The sequence below is a fragment of the Dermacentor albipictus genome, chromosome 1 (genome assembly GCF_038994185.2).
Source record: "Dermacentor albipictus isolate Rhodes 1998 colony chromosome 1, USDA_Dalb.pri_finalv2, whole genome shotgun sequence".
Classification (NCBI taxonomy): Eukaryota; Metazoa; Arthropoda; class Arachnida; order Ixodida; family Ixodidae; genus Dermacentor; species Dermacentor albipictus.
The window spans coordinates 77,320,486-77,347,387 of NC_091821.1; the positions used below are offsets into that span (position 1 = coordinate 77,320,486).

The window sequence follows — 26,902 nt, forward strand, 5'->3', positions numbered from 1 at the left end:
AATTTTTGTGTCAATACTCCTTTAATGAAATGTTCCGAGTTGTAAACAGCACATTCTGTACAAAAGATGAACTATGGCACCGGTGGGGGGGGGGGAGGGGGGACCATAGTTCCCAACAAAATAGCTCATCACAACACGACCATAGCTCCCAACAACAATGCCCCTGCTTGTAGAGTGCAAGAAACTGGTGAATATTTCTGCAGGAATTCTCACAACTGCTCACTGGTTGAGCCTCTTCTGTTTGCAGGGCTGCAGTACAAGTTAGAGTTCCGCCATAAATCGCACAACATTTTGAAAAGTTTCGAGAATAGTGCTTCCAGCAGTGGCTTAGCCAGGATTTTTTTTTCTTTCTTTCTTATTTTAGGGGGGGGGGGGGTATATTGGCGTACAGAAACTTTGGGTTGGCCACGTGTGCACACCGCCTGGCTATGCCCCTGGCTTCCATGGAGCTTTCTGAAGGAGTGCCTCGGAACTTTTTCATTGCATTTCTACCATGAAGATTCCATGTGACAAACATATGTAATCTGTAGGTGGCAGCCACCAATTAACCATGCAGAGACTATACTTGCATGACTACAGGGCTTATAAACAGCAGCATACCGCTATTTCACAGCATACTCTTGGCGATTACATGCCTGCCTGGAAAGAAGCAGAGACCCGCATCGCATGATTCATGTGAGCACGGATTACATAGTTCTTGGGATCAGCCCAGTTGTCATCATACCATCTTGGGATCAGCCCAAGTTCTTACTGCCCCATATCCAGGATCGGCCCACCTTATGTGGCAAGAAACAATGAGCAGACGTGCAAAGCCACATTGGAGAAGGCATGGCAAATTATGCGTTAATAAAGAATGATGTGCTTGAAAGCATGTATAGATTTGTTTCAGCAAGAATGTTTAGGAACAGTTTGTTGTTTCGCAGCGTAATTCCATAAAGAGAAAAGCAGGTAACTTGCACGTCTGTAGGGATAGTGCAGATAGCTATGCTTAAGCGAATTCATTATATAAGTGTAGTCCTGTGTGGGAGCTATTCAGCAAAACAGCAGCAGCAACCAGGCTCAGCAAAGGTCAGAACGGCTCACAAAAAAAAGAGAGCTTTGCTTTAAAAGAGCATCTTTCTCAAGCCTTCTGCTCAATCATTTCCATGTTACAGCATCCACACTGCAGTGTTATCTTTTACGCCAGAATGAAACAGTAGATAACTTCTGTGGTGTCCTCCTTGGCCTTCGTTTCTGCATTGCCCTCCCTCATCTCATCTCACATCTCCACCCTCCTTCACCATCACAAATTTTCCGGCACAGCTCCTCACCTGCATGAGGTTCAATGCATGAGGTTCAGGGGAACAGAAGGTGAGTGCGCATTCTTGTGAGGGGTATCCATGTCTTCTTGTAAACAATACAAGTACAAAACACTGCATATACTCAGTACAATAATGTCGAAAGTGAAATCATCACTGCCAAAAGAAATGCTACATTCATGGAGTACTATTTCATTCCTGTTCTATTACTGTGGAGCTTTGTACCGAGAAAAATTTCTTCTGCAGGTGCACAAAAAATGAATGACAAACTTTGTGTACTAAGGTATACAACTTTATTTTGTGTGTTTCATACAACACAGGACTAGGAAATATCATTGCACATGCATGCGCACACAAAATAAAACAAGTGCCAAAGAATAAATACCACAGTGCAACTGAAGTACATACATGGCAGAGTATGGCAAAATATGAACAGCAAAAGCAAAAAAGCAAATGTCAAGTTCACATTTCACATTTAGCGCAATCTCAAAGCACAGGAGTCTCAGGACGAGTGTAGATATACCCCAGTCACAGCACTAAATGTAGGCTGCAATCATATCAGGGATTAAACGAAGAATACACAGCGTACACACTGTTGTCATTTTAACCTGTGACACACAGCTTTAAAGCATGTGCAGAACACAATAATTTTATGAAATGAGCCTTTGATAAATGAACTAATGTTTTTGCACATGAATTACATGCTAACTTGGGCAAGCTAGCTCTATACAAGAATTCACAATAACTGCGCTACAATCAAATCATACTTTTCTTTCTTTTTATGAATCTTATATGAAAAACTGTGCTTGCACTCATATAATGTTTCCATTAACAGTGACATGAACCACACTATTTTTGTTTTACAGTCAAGGTGCAGTAGGATAAATGCAAGGCAACAAGGTCTTAAAACACAGTAACAATGCCTGCACATGCATTACATAACTGCAAATGAATATGCCCTTCATGTGCTACCTAAGCCACAACGAAACCCACCAAATGAACACAAACACATTTGCCAAACACACACACAAATGTATGATAAATTCAGCACACTGCCACAGCCTCACTCGTAATAAATTTTCCTATAGCTACTATTATTAAATTATGGTGAATATTTCAAGCTTCACAGAAGCCAGGATTTAGCAAACACGATGACTGCATTTCAATTTTTTTGCTACTCTTTCTTGGTTGCGTAGAAACCTCACAAATATTATTCAAGTAACAGCAAAGAACATTTTGTATATGAGCACTTTGATGTATACATATATAACTGTGTGCATATGTGTATCTATCTATATATATATATATTTTTTAAAAACACAATAAATTGACCAAAGTACAGTGTGATAATGCCACATGTAAACACAGTCTTGGTCTCTATGGTGAAAATCATTCTACAATGTTATCAAATTCTGTAGCATGCATATGAATTGAGCGAGGAAATAATGAGTTTACAGCCTCTAAGGCAACTTATTACACCAAACCGGGGGAAAAGAACCACCTCAAATGACAGTGGAAGTGCAAATATCTACATATGTACATAATCCGTTTTTCGAGATTTCTGCCTTCTTGGAAAGCATCAGTGTTGCCACCAGGGATTAACACTGCATGAAGAACAATGACAAGAAACTAAGCAGCAGTTGTAGCAATCGGCAACCGATGAGTAATGTAACCCGGAAATTCACAGATTGTTACATGTACTCAAAGTATTTGTGTTCCCAGGCACAACAAACTGAAATCACTGGCTGGCAAGGCTTTGAAATTATACATATTTCTGCAGAAGAACAACCCTTCAACAAAGGAGACAGTCATCCTGGAATGTGTTCTCAAAGTATGCATTGTTTACACACAACATAGACAATAAATCACATCATTTGCATTTAGGAAATATGCATAACAATGCTGCATGATGGCAATACAACCAAATTTCATACTTTTAGAGCTAGAAACTGGTTTTATCGCATTAAACTATAGTCCACTCCTTTGTACATAGCTAGTTGTTTGCCTGTACAAAGACAACTCAACGAATTACTTCTTAGCTTGTAGCGCCAGCTTTCATTTGCCTGCTTTATAAACAGGAATAGTAGAACATCATCAAATACCAGAAACTGACTATTACTTCACACATACACCTATAAAATGAGAATCAGGTTTCATATATTCAATTACGTTTAACTGCAATGAAACTGCACCTCACCCTTGCTTAGCAAGTACAGTTTTTCATGCTGTATATGGCCTGGTCAAAGTTTTGGGCAAAGGCAAGGCCTCCATCATATATTAATGTAAACAAAACAAGCTATCAAATAGGTACGGAAATATAAATTGCAAAAACCGACCAGCCTGCTCTGCAAAATGGTGATCGCAGCAGGTTAGGCAAAGTTTGCATGTCAACAAATTCCATGAAAAAATTGACATGCAGACTTAGCATAAGTGTGATTATTTCCCCTTCCACATAAAATTATATTCAACTGCAGTGTGTTTAACTCACGCACTGCAGCCAGTAATGTAAGCTGTAAGTGGGTTCATGCAGCAAAGTTCTGTGTTGTGTTAAGCCTTTGATATAGACATGCTTTTGAAGAAAGCAAGAGGGTTCATTGAAAGAAAGAAATGGCAATCATTATTAACATAGCCCTGTACGCAAGTGCTACGGCATGCCAGCCAGCCAATACCAATAAAGAACTGCAACCACTGCAACTGGTTACCTATGGCAAGGATTTCAGTGTGCTGCAAATTTAAATGTGAGAGCCAATTCATAAAAATAATAAAAGCTACACAGAACAAACCACAGCAATCAATGCTTTTTCACTTAATACAAACAAGCAAAAAAGAAAAAAAGCAGAAACCCCATAGGCAAGCTACGCAAGGCATGCAACTGTCAACACTATTAAAGTCACAAATCGCAGTACTCCAATTCACTACCTCACTGCTAGTCAGCCCATATTTTGAGTCACGCACACATTGTGTGAACACACAATTCCTTTTTTCTCAATGTTGTTGCCCAAACAGAAAGGTAAGGACGCACAGAGTCTTTGTGCAAGCACTAAGAGAGAAAGGTTGTAGAGTCTTGGCTGGTACAATTGCATTCGGTCAGCCGCGCAAATAAGTTAAGGTGCCAAATGCCACTTCACATGACAGTTGGATGGTACTACTAGCCATTTCGCCGAGTATGGTTTCTTAGTGGCAAACGCTGGTGTCTTGAGTGGTTGGACATGTTTCGTCCGTAGGAACTTGGTTCTTGCCTTGTCACGTTCGTCTGTACTGCAGCAACATTTACATTAGTTCCAGTGGCCTTTGGCTGAGTAGCATTGCGGGGATGCTGTTGCCTCAAGTGGGGTGGAATGACCGATTCTTTGACATACATGATCTTGGTACTCATAACTTCACAGTCTATTTGCACCATCGGCACATGTTCCTTTATCATGTGTGTAGATTCTGAAATGTGTGCAAAGAAAAAGAGGCTGGCAATTATTAACAGGTGGAAAAGAGCAAGCAAAGACCTGAATGAACTTCATGATAATACTAATAATTAAGTCAACAAGGGCCTCACAATATTGCACATAAATATACTGCTTACGGAATGCATGCTTGGGAAAAGGCAGGGTGCAACCCCTACATGAATAATTTTATTCTGAAATATTTAGGCTCAAATTTAGGTGTGCAGCCCTTAGGCAAGAATATACGATATACAGTACTGATTCTAGAATGTTCTAACACAAAAATGAATTACAAAATCTCAAGAGCCAAATTAGTGTGCACAACAGCTCCGCTTGCCTTAAAGGGCCGCCCCTCACCAGGTCTGGCCATATTGCAATGACAAGTGCACAGCATACAATGCACACTAACAATTGTGTTTGCAAAGTATTACATCGCTATGCGCCATGGAAAGGTCTGAAATTTCAATCCGAATGTTGTTTTCCCTTTCCTTCGCGGCAACCGTGCTCCAAGCCCGACGGTGACTCCAAGCCGGACTTGTGTCCCTGCACCTACGTACTTGTGTCCGCAGTGTGACGTCAATCATCGAGACAAGTGACTTCGAGAATTATTCAAGGCAACATCTGTTATTTGTGTGATCGGTTGCTTGAATCGATGAATTGAAATTTAGAGAATAAATAAGACACCCAAACGGAATGTTTGTGTGTTTTTGTTTTACTTTGCACCGAAGCATGAGAGATGTACTTCTGCTTCGTCTGCTTGTTCCCATGGTTGTGCAGTCACGAGCGCAGGTACCAAAACTATGCCATTTTCTACCATGTTCCAGCGTGTGATAATGCTCTGTGATCCGCTTGTGTCTGCCTCAATATTCGTGTAGCACTGAATTATACCAGTAGTCACGTGTCCTTGTGCACAGCGCGCAAAATCGTGTGCTGCGCGAAATGGGAGAATCCCAACAGCTCGTGCGCGACGCCGTCAGTGGAAGTGCGCAGTGCTGCAAGAAAGAAAAGAAAAAAAAAAAGAAACGAGAAAAAGAAAATGAAGCCAGTGCCCACAGGTGGACATGCGTCACGTGATCCTCGAGGTCCTGTATGGGAGAACGCAGGGAAGGAATTTCACTTGCGGAGGCTAGATGGGGCAAGTGGAGAGAGTGTCTCACTTTGCAGTGGAGCTCGCCTTCTGAAATCATGGGTTCGCGGCACTGAAATATTTCTATCTCGGCTATTAGTGAGCCAATTTGAAAATTTTTTTCAGCAGAACAGTCCCTAGAGGACACATAACAACTTCCAGCATATAACCAAAATTTGCTATGGGGCCTGGTGAGGGAGCCCTTTAAAGGGCCTCCTCACAAGGTCTGTTCATTTTTAGCTCACAAGTGCAATGCATACAATGTGCACTAATGATTGTGTCTGCTTAGTTTAACATCTCTACGTGCCATGGAAAGAACTTAAATTTCAAACCAAACGCCGTTTACCCTTCTCCTCGTGGACGTCATGCTTCCCGCAGGAGAGTCGCTATGATATGTCGCGCACCATGGTAGAGGCGCGAGCGTTATCACTCTTTGGTTGTGCTTAAAAGTGCTGGCATTCAAGCTGGTGCGCACTTTCATTCCTGTAACATAGAAGCGGACAATTTGCCCGCTGCTGTTAAGTTGATGGCTAAATAAAGCTGTATTGTTTTCGCTCCACCGTTATGCTGTCCTTCCGTCAGACACGACATAGACTGGCGACGAGGGTGGGATCCTGCCAGCAAGGAACAAGCTCCTGCCTGACAGCAACGTAATTCACCTGCTGACGGATTACGCACGGACAGTTGAGGAGCAGCTGGTTGGGACAGTATGGCGAAGGCAACCATGAGTCTGCAGCTACGGCAAGAAGAACATTTAGACAATTCTACGAGCGATTGGACAAGCTATGAAGAACGTGTGCACGCGTAGCTTCGAGCCAATAATGTTCCGGAGGACCGGAGGGTAGACGCGTTCATCAGCATATTGTGTCCACAGATGTATTCGCTCGTCAAGTCGCTCGCCGCTCCAGATAAGCCGTCTTCGAAGTCCGTGGAAAGCTTGTGCAAGCTTCTTCGTAAACATTTCGCCTCTGAATGGTCAGTCATAGGCGAAAGTGCAAAGTTTCATCACCGAGGGCAGAAGGAACACGAAATGATACCACAGTACGTGGTGAAGTTACGGGCATTGGCGCAAACATGCGAGTTTGGTACATTTCTTGACGAGTTGCTTCGAGACAGATTTGTGTGCGGTTTGCTCAGAGTCGACATTCAAACACACTTGTTTTGGGAAGACAAGAATCTAACGTTTCAACGAGCCTTTGACCGTGTAACAGCTTTGGAAGCTGCGCTCGCTAACGCTACACCTGCTCATTCAAAGCCTGAAAGCGAGTTTGGGGTGCATCAGTTGCCTACCAGGGGAACAACGAAATGCTTCCGCTGTAACTCAACTCACACTGCCAATGCGTGTTCGCACGTAAATGCGACTTGCTTTTCCTGCAACAAGAAAGGGCACATTCAGAAAGCCTGCCTAATGCAGCAAGGAAAATTGCAGCCAAGTGAACAGTACAGAACGTTCGGGTGTTACAACCGTCAGAACCACCCTTGCAACGTGTTGCAATTAAAGAGGTAGAGACAGGAGACTCCTTTATGCTCATCTTAATCGTCGAGGGTGTTCCCTTGCAGATGGAGCTTGATACGGGAGCCGCCGTTTCGGTAATGTCCCTGGGTCAGTTCCGCTCACTTTTTCCGGCAGTACCTCTGAGGCAAACTAAGTTGATGCTCAGGACTTATACGAGCGAACCTGTGAAGCCATGTGGTGTTTGTTTTTTTAGAGTTGAGCAGAACGATCAGTGCCAGCGCTTGCCGCTGTACGTGCTTCCCCAGAGCGGGCCAGCACTGTTCGGGCGCAACTGGCTTCAGCAAGTGCACGTCGATTGGAGCCAAGTTCGCGGCCTGCAACAGCTACAGGGGGGAGACATTACTAAGCGCTCAACGACTTCCCGAGCTACAATCCTTGCTTGACCGCCATAAGGACCTCTTCAGGAACGAGCTAGGCACCATCCGAGGTGAGAAGGCGACTTGTTTCCAAAGATGGAAGACACCAAAATTTTTCACAGCTAGAAGCATTCCGTTTTCTCTAAAAAGTACTGTTGAGCAAGAGTTGTCTAGACAAGAACAGATGGGCATATTGACACCGGTAACGAGTAGCGAGTACGCCACTCCAGTGGTGCCAGTTTTGAAGCGGGATGGGTCAATAAGATGCGGCAATATGCGGTGATTACAAGCTGACACTGAACCTCATACTAGACGTAGAACATTACCCGTTACCCAAGCCTGACGAGCTGTTTGCAGCCCTCGCTAGCAGACAGCAATTTTCTAAAATTGATCTTAAGAGGGCGTACCAGCAAGTAGAAATGGATCGAGAGTCAAAACGGTACTTTATGCTTAACACCCACAAGGATCTTTACACCGTGAATCGTCTGCCCTTTGGAATTGCTTTGGCACCTGCAATATTCCAAAATATAATGGATAATATCTTGAAGGGCCTCAACTATGTTTTGCTACATTGACGATATCCTAATTACGGGTCACTCAAAGGAAGAACACTTGCAGAACTTTGACACAGTTCTTAAAAGACTATCAGAACGCCGAATTTGCATCAAGCCACCGAAGTGCGAATTCTTTCGTGACGAGCTGACTTATCTGGGTCATGTAATTAACAAACACGGCATCCAACCAATGGACGAAAAACTGGCCGCGATAACCAATGCACCGCACCAACTGATAAGCACCAACTTCAATCGCTGCTGGGCCTCATCAACTACTACGGAAAGTTCGTTCCAAACTTATCCACAATTCTTTTCCCCTTAAATAGGCTCTTGCAGAAAGACGTTGCCTGGAATTGGAACACGGCTTGCGATCGTGCCTTTCAGCACATCAAGCAGCTGCTTTCGTCAGCTCCGATCTTGGCGCACTATGATCCAGGCCTGCCCCTGCAGTTATCTTGTGATGCATCCACCTACGGGGTAGGTGCAGTGTTTTCGCACATTTTTTCCGACGGTCAGATAAGGCCAATAATAGCATATGCCTTGCACACCTTGAGTCGTGCTGAGAAAGGCTATAGCCAATTAGAAAAAGAAGCCTTAGCTCTTGTGTTTGGCGTTAAAAAACTCCATTAATATGTGTGTGCAAGGCATTTTGTTTTGATTACGGATTACAAACCTTTGGCTACAATTTTTGCTCGCACACCGCAAGACTACAGCGATGGGCAGCTAGTTTGTCAGCCCGTTCTTTTTCATAAAAGTTCTGGCCTTCTGCACAGAATGCTGACGCAGATTGCTTGTCTAGGCTGCCAATAACACAGCCGACGGTCGAAGAGCAGGAAGAATCTTTTTATAACCTACGCTTCGACACTATGCCGATCAACAGCAATGATATTGCTCGTTAAACTTCACGTGACGCTACCTTGCGTACTGTGGCCAATCATATCCTGCCAGGCTGGCTGCGTAGTGTCCTGAATGAAATCAAACCATTCTTTCATAGAAGACTAGAACTGTTCATACATCGAGAATGCAATATGCTGGGAATGCGCGTACTTGTTCCCGAAAAATTCCGCACGTTCATTTTGGACGAGTTGCACCAAGGTCATCCAGGTGTTGTTCACACAAAAGAACTAGCAAGGAGCTACATTTGGTGGCCTACTATCGATAGTGACACAGAGCGTTTCACCGCGTCTTGCACCGCTTACGCGTCTAATCGCAATTTGCCGCCTAAAGCGCCTTTGCATCCTTGGGCACGGCCTATGCGCCCTTGGCAACGGTTGCATGTTGATTTTGCTGGCCCGATAAACGGAGTGACGTACCTCGTTGTGGTTGATGCACATTCAAAATGGCCAGAAGTGCTTCCAAAGCAGACAACCACTCTTAAAGCAACCATTTCATGCCTACATGAACTGTTTAGCAAATTTGGATTTCCCGAGACTTTAGTGTCCAACAACGGCACTCTGTTTACTTCTGCAGATTTCCAGGAGTACCCGCAGCGAGTAGGAACCAGACACGTGAGAACAGCTCCGTATCATCCCAGCAGCAACGGTCTGGCAGAACGTTTTATCCAGACGCTGAAGGGTGCACTTCGGAAGTTCAGCCGACCCACATCACCATCGGAGCACGCACACTTCCTCCTGCCGTACCGCAACACTCCGCAAGCGACTACTGCAGAGGCACTCTCTCTTCTGCTGTTAGAGAGGTGCCTCAGGACTAGGCTAGACCTTGTCAGGCCCTCCATTGAAGAGCGGCTCACCCGCAAACAGTTTCAGGACACCAGTCGCTGCAGGCATCGTGCGAGTACGTTCAGTGTAGGAGACTTCGTGCGTATCCGCAATTTTGCCGGCATCCAAGCTGGCGCGTGCTTTCACTCCTGTAACATAGAACCGGGCAGTTTGCCTGCCGCTGTTAAGTTGATGGCTAAATAAAGCTGTATTGTTTTCGCTCCACCATTGCACTGTCCTTCCCTCAGACACGACAGACGTCAATCGCACAAGCGCACCTACGTACATGGCAATGCTGTGATGTCACTCACAGTGACACGTGACTTTGAGAATTACTCAAGGAAACATCAGTTATCTGTTTAATCTGTTGCTTCAATAAACAAATTAAAGTATAGAGAAATAATAAAACATACAAACTGAATGTCTGTGTGTTTTTGTTTTACTTTGTACAGGGTCGTCCTTTTTGAAAGGGAACACGCGAGCGCGTGGCCTGTGCTCTGCGGCGGCTGCGTAGAGCGCCGGTCAGTGGCAGCAAGAGGAAGCACGTCCGCTTTTGGCGTCATCTATTGACGGTCAGAATGAATAGGCATGGCCGATTGGAAGCGCCTACTGGACTCCCTTCCCCGTATTACTGATGCGCAAGGATCGGGGCCTGCAGCTAGCAAATCGCGCTCGCACTGCAGGCCCCCCCTCCTTGCGCATCAGTAATACGGGGAAGGGAGTCCAGTAGGCGCTTCCACTCGGCCATGCCTAGTCATTCTGACCGTCAATAGATGACGCCAAAAGCGGACGTGCTCCCTCTCGCTGCCACTGACCGGCGCTCTAGGCAGCCGCCGCAGAGCACAGGCCACGCGCTCGCGTGTTCCCTTTCAAAAAGGACGACCCTGTACCATAGTGATAAATATGAACAGTCAATTAATTCTTTAACAGCGCTACGCGAACATTGAGTGGCCAACCGGCCAGCGCCTTCCAACAGTGTAAAACAACGAGAGCAGCAAGAGTGGCGCATGCACACGACGTTCACTCAAAGTGCAAGTTTTGTCTCCTAGGCTCTTCCCATCAGCACGACACAGCTCCTGGCACGATTAATTTGGTGCAAGCTTCCTGGCTTATTGGAGATAGCAGGAGCGTGTGCCTCTCGCTTGCATCCATTAAAAAAAATTTTCTCTTTAGCATGTGCTGCTCTAGTGTGCATGCACAGGAAAATACTGAACAAAACATGCAGAGCTGCCAGGCAACTGTGTCATAGGGGCAAGAAAGAGTAGCACAGGAGGCGATTATCAACTTTTCGACCTAGTTTCAAACATGCTGCATCAGCTATTTCTCCTTTCTTACGCGCTTTGTTCTTTACCTTTCGGTGCATGTGGCCTACAGCAGCATATTGTTGCAACGTCAAAAACAGGGGTCGTAGTGCGCAATTCAGGAGGCACAGCGGCGGGTCGCCTTTTTAACACCGAGCACAACTGCTGCTACTTCTTCTTCACTGCGCCTTGACAAAAATGCTCATGCTTACTTGCATTGTCCTTTTCTTCATCGGAGTACTGGCACGGCATTTGCGTTCCTCCGAAGGAAGCATTGTCTCGATGCGCAATTTAATCGGGACAACGGAACAATGGCACGGAGTACAACAGGACAGAGTCACACACACACACACACACATACACACACACACACACGCACGCACGCACGCACACACACACACACACACAAAAAAAGAGCAAAAGTTAGGTCGACAGGTAAGGCTTCATCTGTACCACATGCACCACTTCGGGTAAGTGCTTGCGGCAACTGGAGCTACTGTCACTGTCACAAATGACCTTGTAATTCACGTCGCTCAGGCGGCGGATCACTCTGTACGGGCCAAAGTACCGTCGTAGGAGTTTTTCGGAGAGTCCACAATGGCGTATGGGTATCCAGACCCATACATTGTCGCCGGGGGTGTAGAAAACAGACCTGTGTTGAAGATCGTACCGTTTTGCATCTCGGTCTTGCTGAATGCAGATACGTATGCGGGCAAGCTTTCTGGCTTCTTCAGCGCGCTGAGTAAGTTCTTCAACGTCAGCAGGTAGGTCGTCAAACTCGTGCAGCAGCATGGCATCCAGCATTGTCGTGGCTTCGTGACCATGGAACAAGCTGACCGGTGTCATTCCAGTAGTTTTCTGTCGAGCGGTATTATAGGCAAACGTTACATAAGGCAAAATCTGATCCCAGTTCTTATGTTCTATGTCGACATACATGCATAGCATGTCTGCGAGGGTCTTGTTAAGACGCTCGGTTAGTCCATTCGTCTCGGGATGATAAGCGGTTGTTTTCTGGTGGCTTGTACCACTGAGTCTGAGAAGCAAGTCAAGAAGTTCGACAGGGAAGGCAGTTCCCCTGTCTGTGATGACTACTTTTGGGGTGCCGTTCCTAAGCATTATGTTTTCAATGAAAAAATGAGCTGCTTCAGCTGCTGTGCCCTGCTGTGTAGCTTTTGTCTCCGCAGAGCGCATCAGGTAATCGGTGGCAACAATGATCCATCTGTTGCTGGCTGTAGAAGTTGGAAATGGGCCCAGGAAATCCATTCCAACTTGGGTGAATGGCTGGCTTGGTACCTCGACTGGATGTAAGAGACCTGCGGGCTTGCCGGGAGGCGCTTTGCATCTTTGGCAGTCCAAAGACATGTTTGTATGTGGTGCTTTACAGCAGCGGGTAGCTTTGGCCAGTAGCACTTCCGTCGGAATTGGGACAATGTTCTTGTGTAGCCTAGATGACCTGCAGTGGTTTCATCATGGCATGCTTTTAGTAGTTCTTTTCAAAGTGATGCTGGTATGACAAGCAGGCACGTGCTGCCACAGGCAGAAAAGTTCTTATATAGAACATTATTCTGGAGACAAAACGACGGCAGTCCCCTGGCATAGAGTCGCGGAATGCCTTTACTTCGGCCTTTTAATGAGTGGGAGCAGCTATGGGTCGTGGCGCTGCTCCTGTGAAATAGTGACGGTGTTGACGACGGCCAAAAATACAGCGTCCACGTCATCGTTACCTGCGGGCTCGACAGGTGACCGCGAGAGGCAGTCGGCGTCGGTGTGCCTCTTTCCTGATTTGTAAATGATGGCAATGTCGAACTCCTGAAGCCTAAGACTCCAGCGCGCCAGACGGGCAGATGTAGTCAGCCAACAAAGAGAATGATGATCACTGACAACCTTTAATGAACGGCCATACAAATACAGGCGAAATTTGATAACCACCCACACCACGGCGAGGCATTCCTTATCGGTAGTTGAGTAGTTTTCCTCCGTAGGAAAGAGAGTTAGGCTAGCGTAGGCGATTACTTTTTCAGAGCCGTCTTTCCACTGCACCAGCATGGCACCCAGACCAACACTGCTCGCATCAGTGTGAAGTGCTGTAGGGGCATCTTGGTCGAGGTGCGCAAGAACAGGAGGCGTTTGCAGGCATTGGCGTAGTTCGCTAAATGCTGCTTGCTCATTTTCCCCCACAGAAAGAAAACATCGTCTCGTGTCAGGCAGACAGCCCCAAGAAGCTCCTCACTGCCTTCTTGTCGGATAGTGTGGGGAACTTTGCCACAGCATCTATTTTGGCTGGATCAGGTCGTACACCCTTGTGACTGACGACGTGGCCGAGGAAGCACAGTTCACTGAAACCAAAATGACATTTCTTGGGCTTAAACGTCAAACCAGCCGAGGGTATGGCTTGGAGAACAGTGAGTAACCGACTTAGGTGTTTCTCAAATGTAGCTGAGAACACACTATGATGTCGTCTAGATAGACCAAGCATGTTTGCCACTTCAGGCCTGGAAGTACGGTGTCCATTAGACACTGAAATGTTGCAGGTGCCGAGCACAAACCGAAAGGAAGGATCTCAAATTCGTAAAGGCCCTTGGGAGTCACGAAGGCAGTTTTCTCACAATCTCTCTCATCGACCTTGATCTGCCAATACCCGCTTCGTAGGTCCATTGATGAAAAATAACATGCATGCCACAGCCTGTGCAGCGAATCGTCGATGTGTGGCAGCGGATAGACGTCTTTCTTCGTGACCTGGTTTAATTTGCGGTAATCGATGCAGAATCGCAAACTGCCGTCTTTCTTTTTGACTGAGACCACGTGCGACGCCCAGGGACTTTTGAAGGCTGTATCACATCATCCTCGAGCATCTTCTCCGTTTGCTTTTGATTTTCATTCCTTTGGAGCTACACGGTAGGGATTTCGTTGAATTGGCTGCGTAGTATCATTTTTGATGATACGATGCTTGGTCAGTGGTGTTTGTGCGACCTTCGACACAGTCAAAAAGAAATCTTTGAACTGGTGTATCAGCTCCGATAGGCGCTGCCGCTCGGAAGGCGACAGGGTGAAGCTGACGTCGACAGACAAAGAAGTCGAGGGCGGGACGGTCGTTGCTTGTGGAGTGAAACAACCTGTAACTTGGGTGATGTCGTCGCAGTAAGCAATTGCAGTACCCTTCTGGATGTGACGGCGTTCATTGCTGAAGTTCATGAGAAGGACTTCCGCATGCCCATGAGTAATGTCAAGTACACCTCTAGCAATGGAAACGCCTTGTGTGAGCAATAATGCAACTATTTGCTCCGCGATCACATCCCCGTGGTAAGGCTTCGCACATTACAAGGTGGGAGGATTGAGGTTGAATGGTTACATCGTCGGCGATTCGCAAACGCTCATGTTGCCTGTCATTCATCGTGTCACCGTATGGGCTGGCAGAAAATGTCACCATACGTTCTGGAATGTTTATGACTGCGCTGTGATCTCGCAGAAGATCCATTCCCAAGATGAGGTCTTTGCAGTAGTCGGGGAAAACTATGAAAGTGGCAATGAAGCTGGAATTACCGATGTGGTGCATATTCCCGTTGGTGTCATTAGCTGACCCTCATCACTTCTGATGTGGGGCCCTGTCCACGGCGTCTTCACATTCCTAATTCGGTCGGCCAGCTCTTGCCGCATAATCAAGAAGTCTGTGTCAGTGTCAACAAGTGCGGTGACGTGATGTCCATCCACCAGAACTGAAAAGATGTTGCTCATCTTTCGTTGTTAATTCGCGAGATAATTTTTTGATAAATGAATTTCTGATAAGCAAAAAAATTATCAATAGTTTTATAAAAAGTTAGCACATCACTTTACATTTATATTTAGGCATAGTAAGATAAGAATAGTTTTTTTATAAATGCTGAGATCGGCACGGGCAACGTCGGCGGCGTGAGTGTTCGTCGTCGTCATATTATCTTTGTCGGCGTGAGTAGCCGTCGTCGTCGTCAGGTCGTCTTCGTGGGGAGTGTGGGGGATATTTTTCGCATCTCGACACAGGGCAACCTTCTCCCCGGAGGTCGCTGCCGTTAATTTCCCCGGCGTGGATTAGGGGAGCGACCACCCCTGCCAATGTCAGTGCTGAAAATGACAGTTTGGGGAAGTGTAACGCACAGGTAACGGGGACTGCCAGTGACGACATGGTGAAGCTGCTTGGCTGGTCGACAGCTGATCACTGTGCGGGCACAACGGTCGTCAAAGTGCACGGAAGCCACAGGCGAAAAGGAGCCGACTTCAGCGTCTGTATGGGGGCAGTAGCGGGCAATGTGGCCTGGTTCACCGCAGTGGAGGCAGAGTGGTCGACGATCGGTCCCACGCCACAAATTGGTACGGCGAACTGGAGGTCGTCTCACAGACTCCCGTTACCACCACAGTACGGGAGCGGGCCTTGGCTGAAATAGTGCTACTGGAGGTGAAGGGGGAGGACGTCGAACCATGTCGGCATAGGTCGGCGGACGTGTTTCTGGACACGGGGCTGGTGAGGAGAAGGCTTGCTGCAACTCCTGGTGCACGACTTTGGCAACAGAAATGACTAGTGACTGCGTAGGAGGAATGCCGAGGGCTCACAGCTCTTCAAGTAAGATGCCACGAATCATGTCCCGTAAAGAAGTGTGGTCAACAATCTGAGCTGCGGAGCTGATTGGTGTGTTGTTTGGCTGGCGGTCGAAGTGGTGGAAACGTTGCTAAAGTGCCCGCTCGCTGACAGTCGCTTCCTTGATGAATTGGTCAACTGTTCTTGGCGGGTTTCGGACAAGACTGGCAAACAGCAGTTCCTTAATTCCCTGCATAAGGTGATGCACCTTTGCCTCGGTCATATCGGGGTCAGCTCGGCGAAACAGACGGGCCATATTTTCCGCATACATTGCGACGGTTTCGTTGGGTTTCTGTACCCGAGCCTCAATAAGTTGTTGCGCGAAATCGCGCCGGTCCGAGCTTGAGAATGTATCGAAAAGCTGCCGATGAAAATTGCCCCACGTTTAGAAGCTCGCTTCCCTGTTTGCGTACCATGTACGAGCGCTATTTTCAAGCGCGAAATAAGCATGGGCGAGTTTTTGTTGGTCGTTCCAGTGATTTACCAGAGCAACGCGTTCGCATTGGTCGAGCCAGTCCTCACCATCTTCAAATGCATCACCGTGGAAGATGTCGGGGACGCGAGGGTATTCAAGAGTCGCCTGGGAAAGGCCAGGCACCGTCTGTGAAGGAGGGAGAAGTGCCGATGATGCAGTCATGTCGGTGAGAGTCGCAACGGGAGGGAACTCCAGGCTGAGGGCGAGCAGGCGCCGACTGAAACGGTGGACTGGGGTCGTCATGAGAGGTGGAGCTTCTGGACTGGGTGTAAGGCTGCGAAAAGGGGTTGCCCGCATGGGGTTGCAGGCTTTAGCACCTCCATCAGTGTCGCAACGTCAAAAACAGGGGTCGTAGAGCACTATTCAGGAGGCACAACGGTGGGTCACCTTTTTAATACCGAGCGCAACTGCGACTTCTTCTTCTTCACGGCGCCTTCACAAAAACGCTCATGCCTACTCACGTTGTCCTCTTCTTTATTGGAGTACTGGCACGGCAATATGTTATAACTAGGATGCGTCGGGGCTCCCGTGCACTTTCTGCCTCCGATAAGCAGGGAAGCTTCCATGACAAGGGCAGTGCCATATGGACCTGGGGGAAGTTTGTGTGCATGCGCTACTCTTGCTGATCTCGTCACTTTGCGCCGTTAGAAGGCACTGACCGGCTGATCAGTCGATGCTCACGCGGTACTGTTAAAGAATCAATCAATAATTTCATCTGCTTGTTCCCATGTCGTGCTGTTGTGCGTGCAGATAATGAAACTAACTTATTTTCTACCATTGTCCAGTGTTGCAATCACACTCTTTCATCCCTCGTGTTTGCCTCAGTGCTCGTGATTGTGGCACTGACTTATACCACTAATCAAGTGTTCTCGTGCAGAGCCTGCAAAATTGTCTGCTGCGTGAAACGAGACAAACGCAACAGCTCGTGTGCGAGACCATTACCGGAAGTACGACACTCAGTAAAAATGCATGCGCAGGGGAGAGAGAGAGAGAGAAAAGAAGACAGGGATCATGACATAATTGTCACGCGATCCTCTCCAGCTCCAGTATGGGATAACGCAGGGAAGGAATTTATCATGCGGAGGCTAGACGGGGCAAGTGAAAAGAGCGGTGACACTCGCCTCTTGAAATCATGGGTTTGCGGCACTTCAAATATTTCTATCTCTGCTATTAAAAAACCAATCTGAAAAATTCTTGCAGTAGAACACTCCTTAGAGAACACGTAACACCTTCCAGTGCATAAACAAAATCTGCTATGTTGCCTGGTGAGGGGCCCTTTAACTTTTTTGTTACCGTGAGAAAATGGCCGTTTTCTATAGGTCTCGGAAAAAAATGATTTACCACTACAGATAATATTTCAGCACACACTGCAGCATAGTATATTGTGCATAATGAAATGCTCTCTCCAAAAACACATGCTGCCAAACAAACAAACAAAAAAAATATTAGGTAAAACATAAAAATTCTAGAATGCACCATTTTTGCTGCCATTTGATAAAAACAACAATAAAAAACATGATATCTTCAAAAATATTAATATCAAATAAAATTCAGAATATACATTTCAAAGATAAATAACCCAGAAATAGTGTCTGAAAAAATGAATGCTCAGTACACTGCCGTTCTTCGGATACAAAAAAGAAACTATGACCAGTTCATCGCTCACGCCATGCGGTGAAGCAGTTCCTGAATTTTGTGAAGCCTAGATGCACTCCACAATTTTCCCACAAACCATATGGTTTTTGTTCAACTTTGTGGTCCTCGGAACACGTTTTGCAGTTTTTCCTCTTCGGCATCTTCTGAGGATGGTTCGGTGAGAAGTTCAAGGAATGTACTTCACCAGTTTGTCTCGAGTCATGCACATCTTCAAGGACCGATCGCATTCAGCGTAGCTGGGCAACTACAAGATTATACATCCAAGCATATCTGTTTGCAATTTTGCACAATGCCTTGATCACCTCTTCAGAGAAGAATAGTAGAAAGAAATCCCATGCCTTTGTAAACTGTCTTGGGCTGATCCATAATGCTAAGCTGAGATGGGCTATGGGCGGCCTTCTTGGCGTGAGCGGAAGTTTCTTTGCTGCCGATGGCCGCACATTATGACCAAGCGAAGTATGCACCCTGAAGATAATCAGTAGAGCTCTCAGGTCGTGAGAAAAGATAGGCAGATAAGCGCACACAAGGAAGGAGACCGCTCAAGGCCGTAAAGGAAACTCGCCGGTGAACAGCTGCGGATGTCCCATGCCGCCTCAAAACACTGTCGCCATCATGGCTTGAATATGCCTTACTGTCATCTTCAGAATCATAACTAGAGTCCTCATCACTAAATTCAAGTGCAGGTGCAGCATAGTTTCGAGCAGGATGCTTTTCTCGCGATGCAGCCGCACAGAACGACACCATGGGAGCGACTTTCGATAACTGTGCAGTGACACCGGCAGCGCCCCTTGCTGGGATTTTACGAGAGAAGCTTTACCGAAACTCTAGGAAAATAGTTGCAAAAGCCGAGTCCACATGTTGGACATGCGGTGGACCTTCAGGAAAACACTTCAGTGGGACAAAACGACTCAGACTCCAAACCAAAGCTTACTAGTGAACAGGTGGCGTCAGTTTCGGTTAATTATCATTGCTCAGCACTGTTGGACGGCAAAGCCGACAATATAATTTAATTTGTGATGTGCTGGGAGTCATTTGATTACAAACTTTTGATGCTAGTGCGGCATAATCATGAGCGGCATGCTTTCTTGTCGAGCCCAGCAGAAGGTGACAGCCATGCCTCTTCTCGCTACAACATACGCACATTAGTTCGCAAAAAGGTCCGTCAAAAGTAATGACACCGCCGAAGAGAGAAAATTTAAACTGATTATGAAAGTGCAGTGCCTGTGACTGGATGGCCTTATATGGATAAGAAACGGTTCCAATAAGTAGAAATTGGCAATCTAAAGCATCGTTCACCGGTGAATGATTTGAATAGGCATGGTAACATGGTTTTGTTACCTCTTTTCTTATCACTAGAAATGTGCTCATTTTTGGTGTTCATGTGCTTTTATTGCTTTATTTCAAGGCATATTAGTAGTTGCAACGTATGCCATAATACATAACATTGTATCCTGATTAGGGATATCTGAAACTTTTGAATAACAAATTGAATAGTGTCCTATTCGATTTGGTATTCAAAGTGAATAGTCACTATTTGTAAATGCGAATATTTTTCTAATACTTTTCGAATATTTGAGAATGTCAACTGCGCCCAAATAAACATAAAATTTGGAACCAATCTTGAACCAATGGTTGTCAGGTTGAGGAGCATTGACAAGCTTCCTCATACTTGATTATTTTCAATCAGCTTTTCTGTGCGAGCAAGCTGACCTAGTTGTGCACCTTGAACTAGCGCTGGGGCCTTCACGTGGTTTGTAGAGTACTTGAGGAGTACTGTACAGTAATGTACAGTGTTGCACAGTATTGTGCAGTAATGAATAATAACATTTGCGCAGGTGGTAAGAGATCAGATTGCTAGTCAAACTTCTGCCGAAGGTTCGTCTGAAATTGACTGTGCTCTCTTGTGTAGTGAAAACTTCACACAACGGGAAGCATTGCCTGTAATAAGTTTTACGTATGTTGTCGAAGCGCTAATGCATAAAGGTCACCCACACCGGGGAAAAATAAAGGTTCACTTTATGTTAGTCAATCATCAAAACAACACGCACTCCTGAGGATGTACTGATATTTGAGACATCGTTAAAACAGCATAAATGTTGAATTGGAAAATTAGACAACCTGAATCAAGCTGTGTCTTCACCATAGCTGCCATTTAAAAATTATGTTGCAAAATAGACCAAAGTGCAAATTTTCTGTTTGATTGGGGAAGTGCTAGGAGAACTGCGAGGCTAGTTTCGATGATACCTACTGTCGAAGTTTGATTTTTCCAGACTCATCAATATGCCAAAACTTGTCAAATTTGACCAATAGTTAAAGTGCAGCCGTTATTTCATGGTGTCCCTCATGGCAAAATTTTAATGGCACAATTCAACAACATGCCAAAAAACCGTTTACCAAATTGATCGATTTCATTAGGCCCGCTAAGGAACGAGTTAATGTACAGTACAATGGGATTCCCCCCCCAATATATATACTGATATGGCTCCACAGAACTCTTCGTAATTGTATTGTCAAGTTCTCCCACTAGATGGGTATAGGTGGACACTTCACAAGCCAGTAGCCAAGTCGAGATCACCATAAAATGTGCTATAGGTTTGTGGTGACAGTTATTCCAACTGTTGTCGTGATACTCTTGTGAAATATAACGTCTGTTCGTACTGAACAGAGACTCTGCTAGGGATTTTGATTCCTCCTTGAAAAAATTACCAAAGAAACACTTGAAATAGCTCAAACAACATTTATAGAGGAGGTACTGAGCTCTATAAGAGATTTTGAGTGGCTTGGTTGGCTCCGAGAGGAGAAATGAGTGCTAAAGTCCATCATGCTTCTGCACCTTCAACCAGTCGTGCCTACCAGATTATTGGAAACACTCGACAAAAAACTGACAAGTGTCTTCACACAATGAACAAGATTTCAGAAACTGCTGGCATAAGCTGGAGCTCGTGTAAGTGGATATTGAGAGTGGAATTGGACATGAGATACGTTGATCTGAGAAAAACAAGACAAAGAATATACTTGTCTGATTTTGTGCCACGATATCAAAAATCTCGCCGTAAGTGACCAAGGCCTTCTTTTGAAGACTGTCATGGGTGACATAAGCTGGTGTCATGGGTATGACTCCGACACCAAGTAAGTTTCAAGACAGTTGAAGATGTCTACTTCATCCAGACTGAAAAAATTCAAAAAGTGCACTTGTGGGAAGACTATGATCCTTGTTTTCTTTTCTTTTTTCTTTCTTGGTTTTTGTGGAATTGTGTGGCAGGCTTTGCTCTGCCTGAACAAACTGTCAATCACCAATTTTATTTGGAATTATTAAAAGCGATTAAGAAACAATGTGCACAGGAAATGTGTAAACGTGTGGAATGTCCGTGGCTAGTTCCTCTATCATGACAGTGCCGTAGCTCTAACTGCTATGGCTATGACGTGGTAATTAGCTAGCCTCTTAGGGATGGGCCGACATTACACATGCACCCTACTCATAGGACAGAGTTTCTTAAGATTTTTTTCATTTTAAAGAAGAAAGTTCAATAAATGAAGGAGATTTATCACTGTGCACGAGGTAAAGACAACTTTGCAGGAAGCACTGAGCAAGCATAAAGCTTGATGAGCTCCAGAGTTGCTTCAAACAGGAGAAAAGGTTGAATTCTGTTGGAAATTAGGTTGAACGGAACCAAGTGTTTTTTATTGGAAATACGATCACTTTCATGAGATTTCATGCGACTCGGCAGCAGAAGTGTCATTGTCTATGGGCGATAGCACTTCTAGCAGTTCTAGTCACGATATCTTGGCACTGTGCCAGGGACGCTGTTCCTTGTATCCCCAAAAGTGATTGACTGGGAATACTGCTCCAGAATGCCTGCCTCTTGAGAAACATGTTGAGAAACTGTGAATGATCAAATAGAGCAGAACCTCCCCATTGGCGTAGCCAAAGGGGGGGGGGTCGACCCCCCCTCTTTTCCCACAGAACAGAAAGTTTCAGGAGGTGGGCTCCGAAAGAGCGTCATGGATGAAAGGGAAAGCTTGAATGTGAAAGCAAGGCGAGGGCTTGTGGCGGTCCGAAGGGGAAAGAGGGCGCTGTCATGTCACCGTTCCTAGAACTTAAGTTTATCCAGTTTCCCCGCAACCACTGTCGTGTCTATAATAGTAGTGTTTCCTTGCCTTCTCACAACCACCCCCCCTCCCCTTGCATGGGAACTGCGAGCGAAGAGTGGCAAGGCTGTTATTGGCTGTTATTCCAACACCCTCTAGACTAGAGGTTGTTGGTTCTACCCATTCTCTGCCCCCTCTCTCTGCTCTCTACCATTCTATCTAGCGTCCCTCTGGACTTGGGTATAGTAGAAAGGTAAGCGCTGCAATTTCTGCAGTGGTTTTGCGGGGGGTGACGGATAATTACAGCTGTCGAGAGGCTAATGTGGCGATCAACGGCCAGGAAGCTCCAAAGGGCATTGTGCACATTCAATGCGATGCACAGGTCCAAACGAGTTGAGTTTCTGGTGTCTTTTTTCCTCTCTGCCACGCTCCTTCCATGTATATATACGTACTGTGAAGAACATTATGCTGCCAACAATCAAAGGGTGCAAGAAACCTCTGCGACATTGATGAATTTTGTGAATAAGCATTGCTGCACTCACTGGAACTTGCTCTGGAATGACTTAATTAGCCTGTCTTCACACTGAGTACACTTTCAAATGGTGCGAAAGGTGTTCTTCAGCTCAGTACATCAACAAATGTGGTGTAGACTTGTAAACAATGAAAGGTGAACATTGTACGCATTGCAATAGATTAGAAGCACTAACTGGGTAAATTTGAGCATGTTCAAGGAAATGAAACGGCATCAGAGGACAACAGGACAGAGAAAGAAGAAGCAATAAGCACATTAGTATGCATGTATTGTGGGGATGCGCGACCCTTGCGCCTCCCCTGATAGCTTGTTTTCCCGCATAGCCCCGTCTCCGTGCGGCGTCGCCGCGTGGGCCGCGGCGTTGGAGTGGTACAAGCGTGGTGCGAGAGATGGCGCGAGCGTAGCGCCGCTGCGCGGTTACTTGGGTGCGGGAGAGACAAGGCGCTCGCTCGGGGGTTCGAGACAGGAAGCCGCACGGACGTGCCGCGCGTGCAGCGACCCTCTTTCCCGGCGGGTCGGCAAACAGCGCGGACATTCCGCACGCGCGGCGACCGATGCTTCTGCGAGACCGCCTCGCGTGGCCGCCTTCGAACGCGCCATGATTCGCGTGACTATACACGCGAACGACCAGGCGTTGGGATCCAGCAAGGAGCGAACATATTCGCTCGCGAGGACGCGGTGAGTCGGACTTCTAGATTTGTCGCGCGCCCATCGGCATGTTTTGTGGATAGCAACTCGGCTAGCAGGCATTGATGTATGAAAGGTGCAATAAATGCCCTTGTGATTGTTTGCACTACTGTGTTGTCGTTCCTTTGTCCCAAAAGCACGGTGTGAGAATCCCACATCAGACCCCACATCTGGCTGCCCAACGTGGGGCTCTTGGGGCATCGGACGATAGTTTTAACAGTTTTGCTTCGTTCGAGACCTTTGTTCGAACCGAAGCGTAGGCCTAGCGTGAATTTTGATCGCTAGCGTCGGCGGTGTGCTTTCTTGAGCGAGGTGACGGTGGCTGTAGTGTGTTTGAACATGTCAACATGCTAAGCCTTTTCGCAAGTGTTTTTTTTTTAATGGCATTCGTTGGTACGAGAGCCACGTGGTCTGCATCCTGGGAGAGCGAGGCTGAGCGCCCGTGGAGCAGTGGCAAGCCTGAAGCGAGTGAGTACGGAAGCCTCGTGGGTGGTTCGAATTTCCTATGTAAATAGCTTCTTCTACCTCTTTGACTCAGATGAAGTCGCGGCTCTGGGAGCCGGGTGGCCGCGGGCCATGGGTGCCACTACGGGCTGACTGGTATTGCGGCCTGGCACCGGGCGCTCCGGCACCGTCTGGGACGGTGGGCGCCGTCAACTCGGATGCTGTGTGCACCAAGCGGAGTAGGACCACCTCACAGAGCTGACGTCTCCTCGTGGCTGCCTGTTTTGCACTCATTTTGGGTGTTGTTTTTGGATGCCGGTTGTTGTCAGAGTAGCGACGCTTTAGGCCTAAGGCTTTACGAAGCTGCCTGTCGCACGTGGATGGACACAACCTGGTGGACCGTGGCGTTGAGGTGTTGCACTTTGCTTACCTCATTCTGGTTAGCCTCGCACGAATTGAAACTACTCGTTCGACTCAAGGAAGCGAGCTTCGTTCACGTGAACTTAGCATCTGAGTAGCTGCCCGATCTTTTGCTAGCCGAGTTGAACATCATACCACGTGGGCGATGCGCATACAGAATCCCTCTCCCTTGCACTGCTTTAGTGTTTGCCGAGTGTGTTGAGTTTACGCAGTGGGATTGGAGTCACCCCTGGTTTGCCGTCACCTGCACATCATCTGCGCTGCTGCCCCGGACTACAATCGAGCCACCCCGGGCGATGGTGATGCTGTGGCCAGTTCGGTGCGGCGACTTCGGCGGCCTCCTGTATCCAGCTCACAACCCTCGGCTACAGACAAAAGAGCCGGCGGTCACCGACAGCTACGGCGGCTCTTCCCAGCAGGGCGCGTCGGCTCGAGCGACGCTTGCTCGTACCGACTACTGCGTCGTCGTTTGCGGAGTCCTGGCCTGGCATCGTGCCGTCGAGCCTGCAAAGCTGCTGCTGTGACCGGCGGACGCCAGCGGTGCACCCAGGGACAATGTCGGCTCGCATGTTATGGACAGTGTGTGGACATTTTCTCAGCGTGGCCACTGTTGCATGTACTATCTTGTTCGCGAAGCACGGGTTAATGTTAGACCGTGTGACATGTTTCGCCGGAATAAGAAGTGATTTAAGGTTGGGGGGATGTGGGGATGCGCGACCCTCGCGCCTCCCCTGATTGCTTGTTTTCCCGCATAGCCCCGGCTCCGTGCGGCGTCGCCGCGTGGGCCGCGGCGTTGGAGTGGTACAAGCGTGGTGCGAGAGATGGCGCGAGCGTAGCGCCGCTGTGCGGTTACTTGGGTGCGGAAGAGACAAGGCGCTCGCTCGGGGGTTCGAGACAGGAAGCCGCACGGACGTGCCGTGCGTGCAGCGACCCTCTTTCCCGGCGGGTCGGCAAACAGCGCGGACATTCCGCACGCGCGGCGACCGATGCTTCTGCGAGACCGCCTCGCGTGGCCGCCTTCGAACGCGCCATGATTCGCGTGACTATACACGCGAACGACCAGGGGTTGGGATCCAGCATGGAGTGAACATATTCGCTCGCGAGGACGCGGTGAGTCGGACTTCTAGATTTGTCGCGCGCCCATCGGCATGTTTTGTGGATAGCAACTCGGCTAGCAGGCATTGATGTATGAAAGGTGCAATAAATGCCCTTGTGATTGTTTGCACTACTGTGTTGTCATTCCTTTGTCCCAAGAGCACCAAGAGCACGGTGTGAGAATCCCACCTCAGACCCCACAGTATATGATGGGCTGCTATGGTTTAAATGGTGTGAAGTGGTGAAGTCCCAGGTCTAAGGCCACAACTACCTGTCCCAGCCAGTCCTGCACTCTACTTCAGCCTCTTCCTAGGCAGCGATGTCAGTGTTGCTGTTTGGTGCATCAGCTGATTGGGCACGAGTTCCCACAGCAGTCAAGTAAGATATTAGGGTCAGTAATGACCCAGTTAGGTCACAACTACATTTTACTATAACTATACTTTATGGAAGTGCAGTATAGTCCACTAAAGAAAACACTCTAATGTGCGGCTCTAACATTTCTGATCTCCGACTAAAAGTGCAGGTTGAAGCTATCTCAGTGGACTGCATAGGTGTGCAGAAAGGTGCCAGAGCCACCAAGCTGGAAGATTATACATTTGTTAAAGGGAAAAATTCGTGCATGCTCTGCATTCATGTGTGCCCTTTAACAGCGGAAATTTAATAAAGTTTTCTCTCTCTCTCTTTCTCTCTCTTTAACAGTGGACTGCACTATACATGCATTAATTGAGATTCTACTGTATAAACCTGTACTCCATCAAAAATCAGAATTGCTGTATATCAATACATAACTATTTTTTCTTATGCATTGTAAATTAAATTATGGGAGGTAGCACACAGTAACAAAGCATCATGACGTGAAGAGACTCACCATTGAATGTTCCTGCAGGCATGACAAGTGACATTCTTGGCATTCTGGTCCTATTTTCAGAATTTGCTGATAGGAGAAGATAGTCCTGAAGTACAAAAAGTTAGAGGACTTGAGACATGGCCTTATGATGACACGGCATGTATGAGTGAGCAGTGAAAGATGATCACATAGCAAAGAAAAAATTTAACATTGAAAATAACTGTAGGTTTCAACAAACATCACAGAAAGGTAGGGGGCCCACCATGTCTATCCCTACAGTGTTTGTCTTGGCAATGGAATGGATATGAGAAACATCATCCGAAAGGGAGAAACACTGCCCACTGATTGACTTTGTGAACTAGCTGATTAATGCACCAAGACACATGCAAGACATACTGTGCACTAATCAGAATAATGCTGTGAGAGGAACTAAAAAAATCAATTTCTCTCGTAGCATGAAATATCAATAACCTAGACCCTCAAAGTAAATTCTGCTTGCCCATAGTATTTTGTTCACATAAAATTGTCATTTTTGGTGAGCAGTGCTCAGCATGGCTACCACAGTCTCATGTCTCATGTGCACATCACTGAAGCTCCTTGTGCTGGTGCATGTGTCGTTCTCATGTACAGAGGCATTCCTGGTGGTTAAGTACTACTATGGCATCTTCATATAAAGCAATAAACTTCAATATTATGCCTCTCTCACCATCCCACTAACAATAGAGGCCTCACTTGCCTTGGTTATACT

The 26,902-nt window shown here is 46.8% G+C and overlaps 1 protein-coding gene across 2 annotated transcripts in view; it reads right to left on the bottom strand.

Annotated features, from left to right (window-relative positions):
- Positions 1-1,568: 1,568 nt before the first annotated feature.
- LOC135917641 (cyclic AMP-dependent transcription factor ATF-6 alpha-like) overlaps positions 1,569-26,902 on the bottom strand; it is a 119,352-nt gene continuing 94,018 nt past the window's right edge. For both annotated transcript variants that reach the window (XM_065451214.1, XM_065451215.2), the window contains exons 12-13: positions 26,176-26,260; positions 1,569-4,730 (exon numbers count right to left, since the gene is read on the bottom strand). In XM_065451214.1, the coding sequence (XP_065307286.1) occupies positions 4,447-4,730; positions 26,176-26,260 (369 nt within the window). In that variant the 3' untranslated portion in view covers positions 1,569-4,446. The remainder of the gene's footprint in view (positions 4,731-26,175; positions 26,261-26,902) is intronic.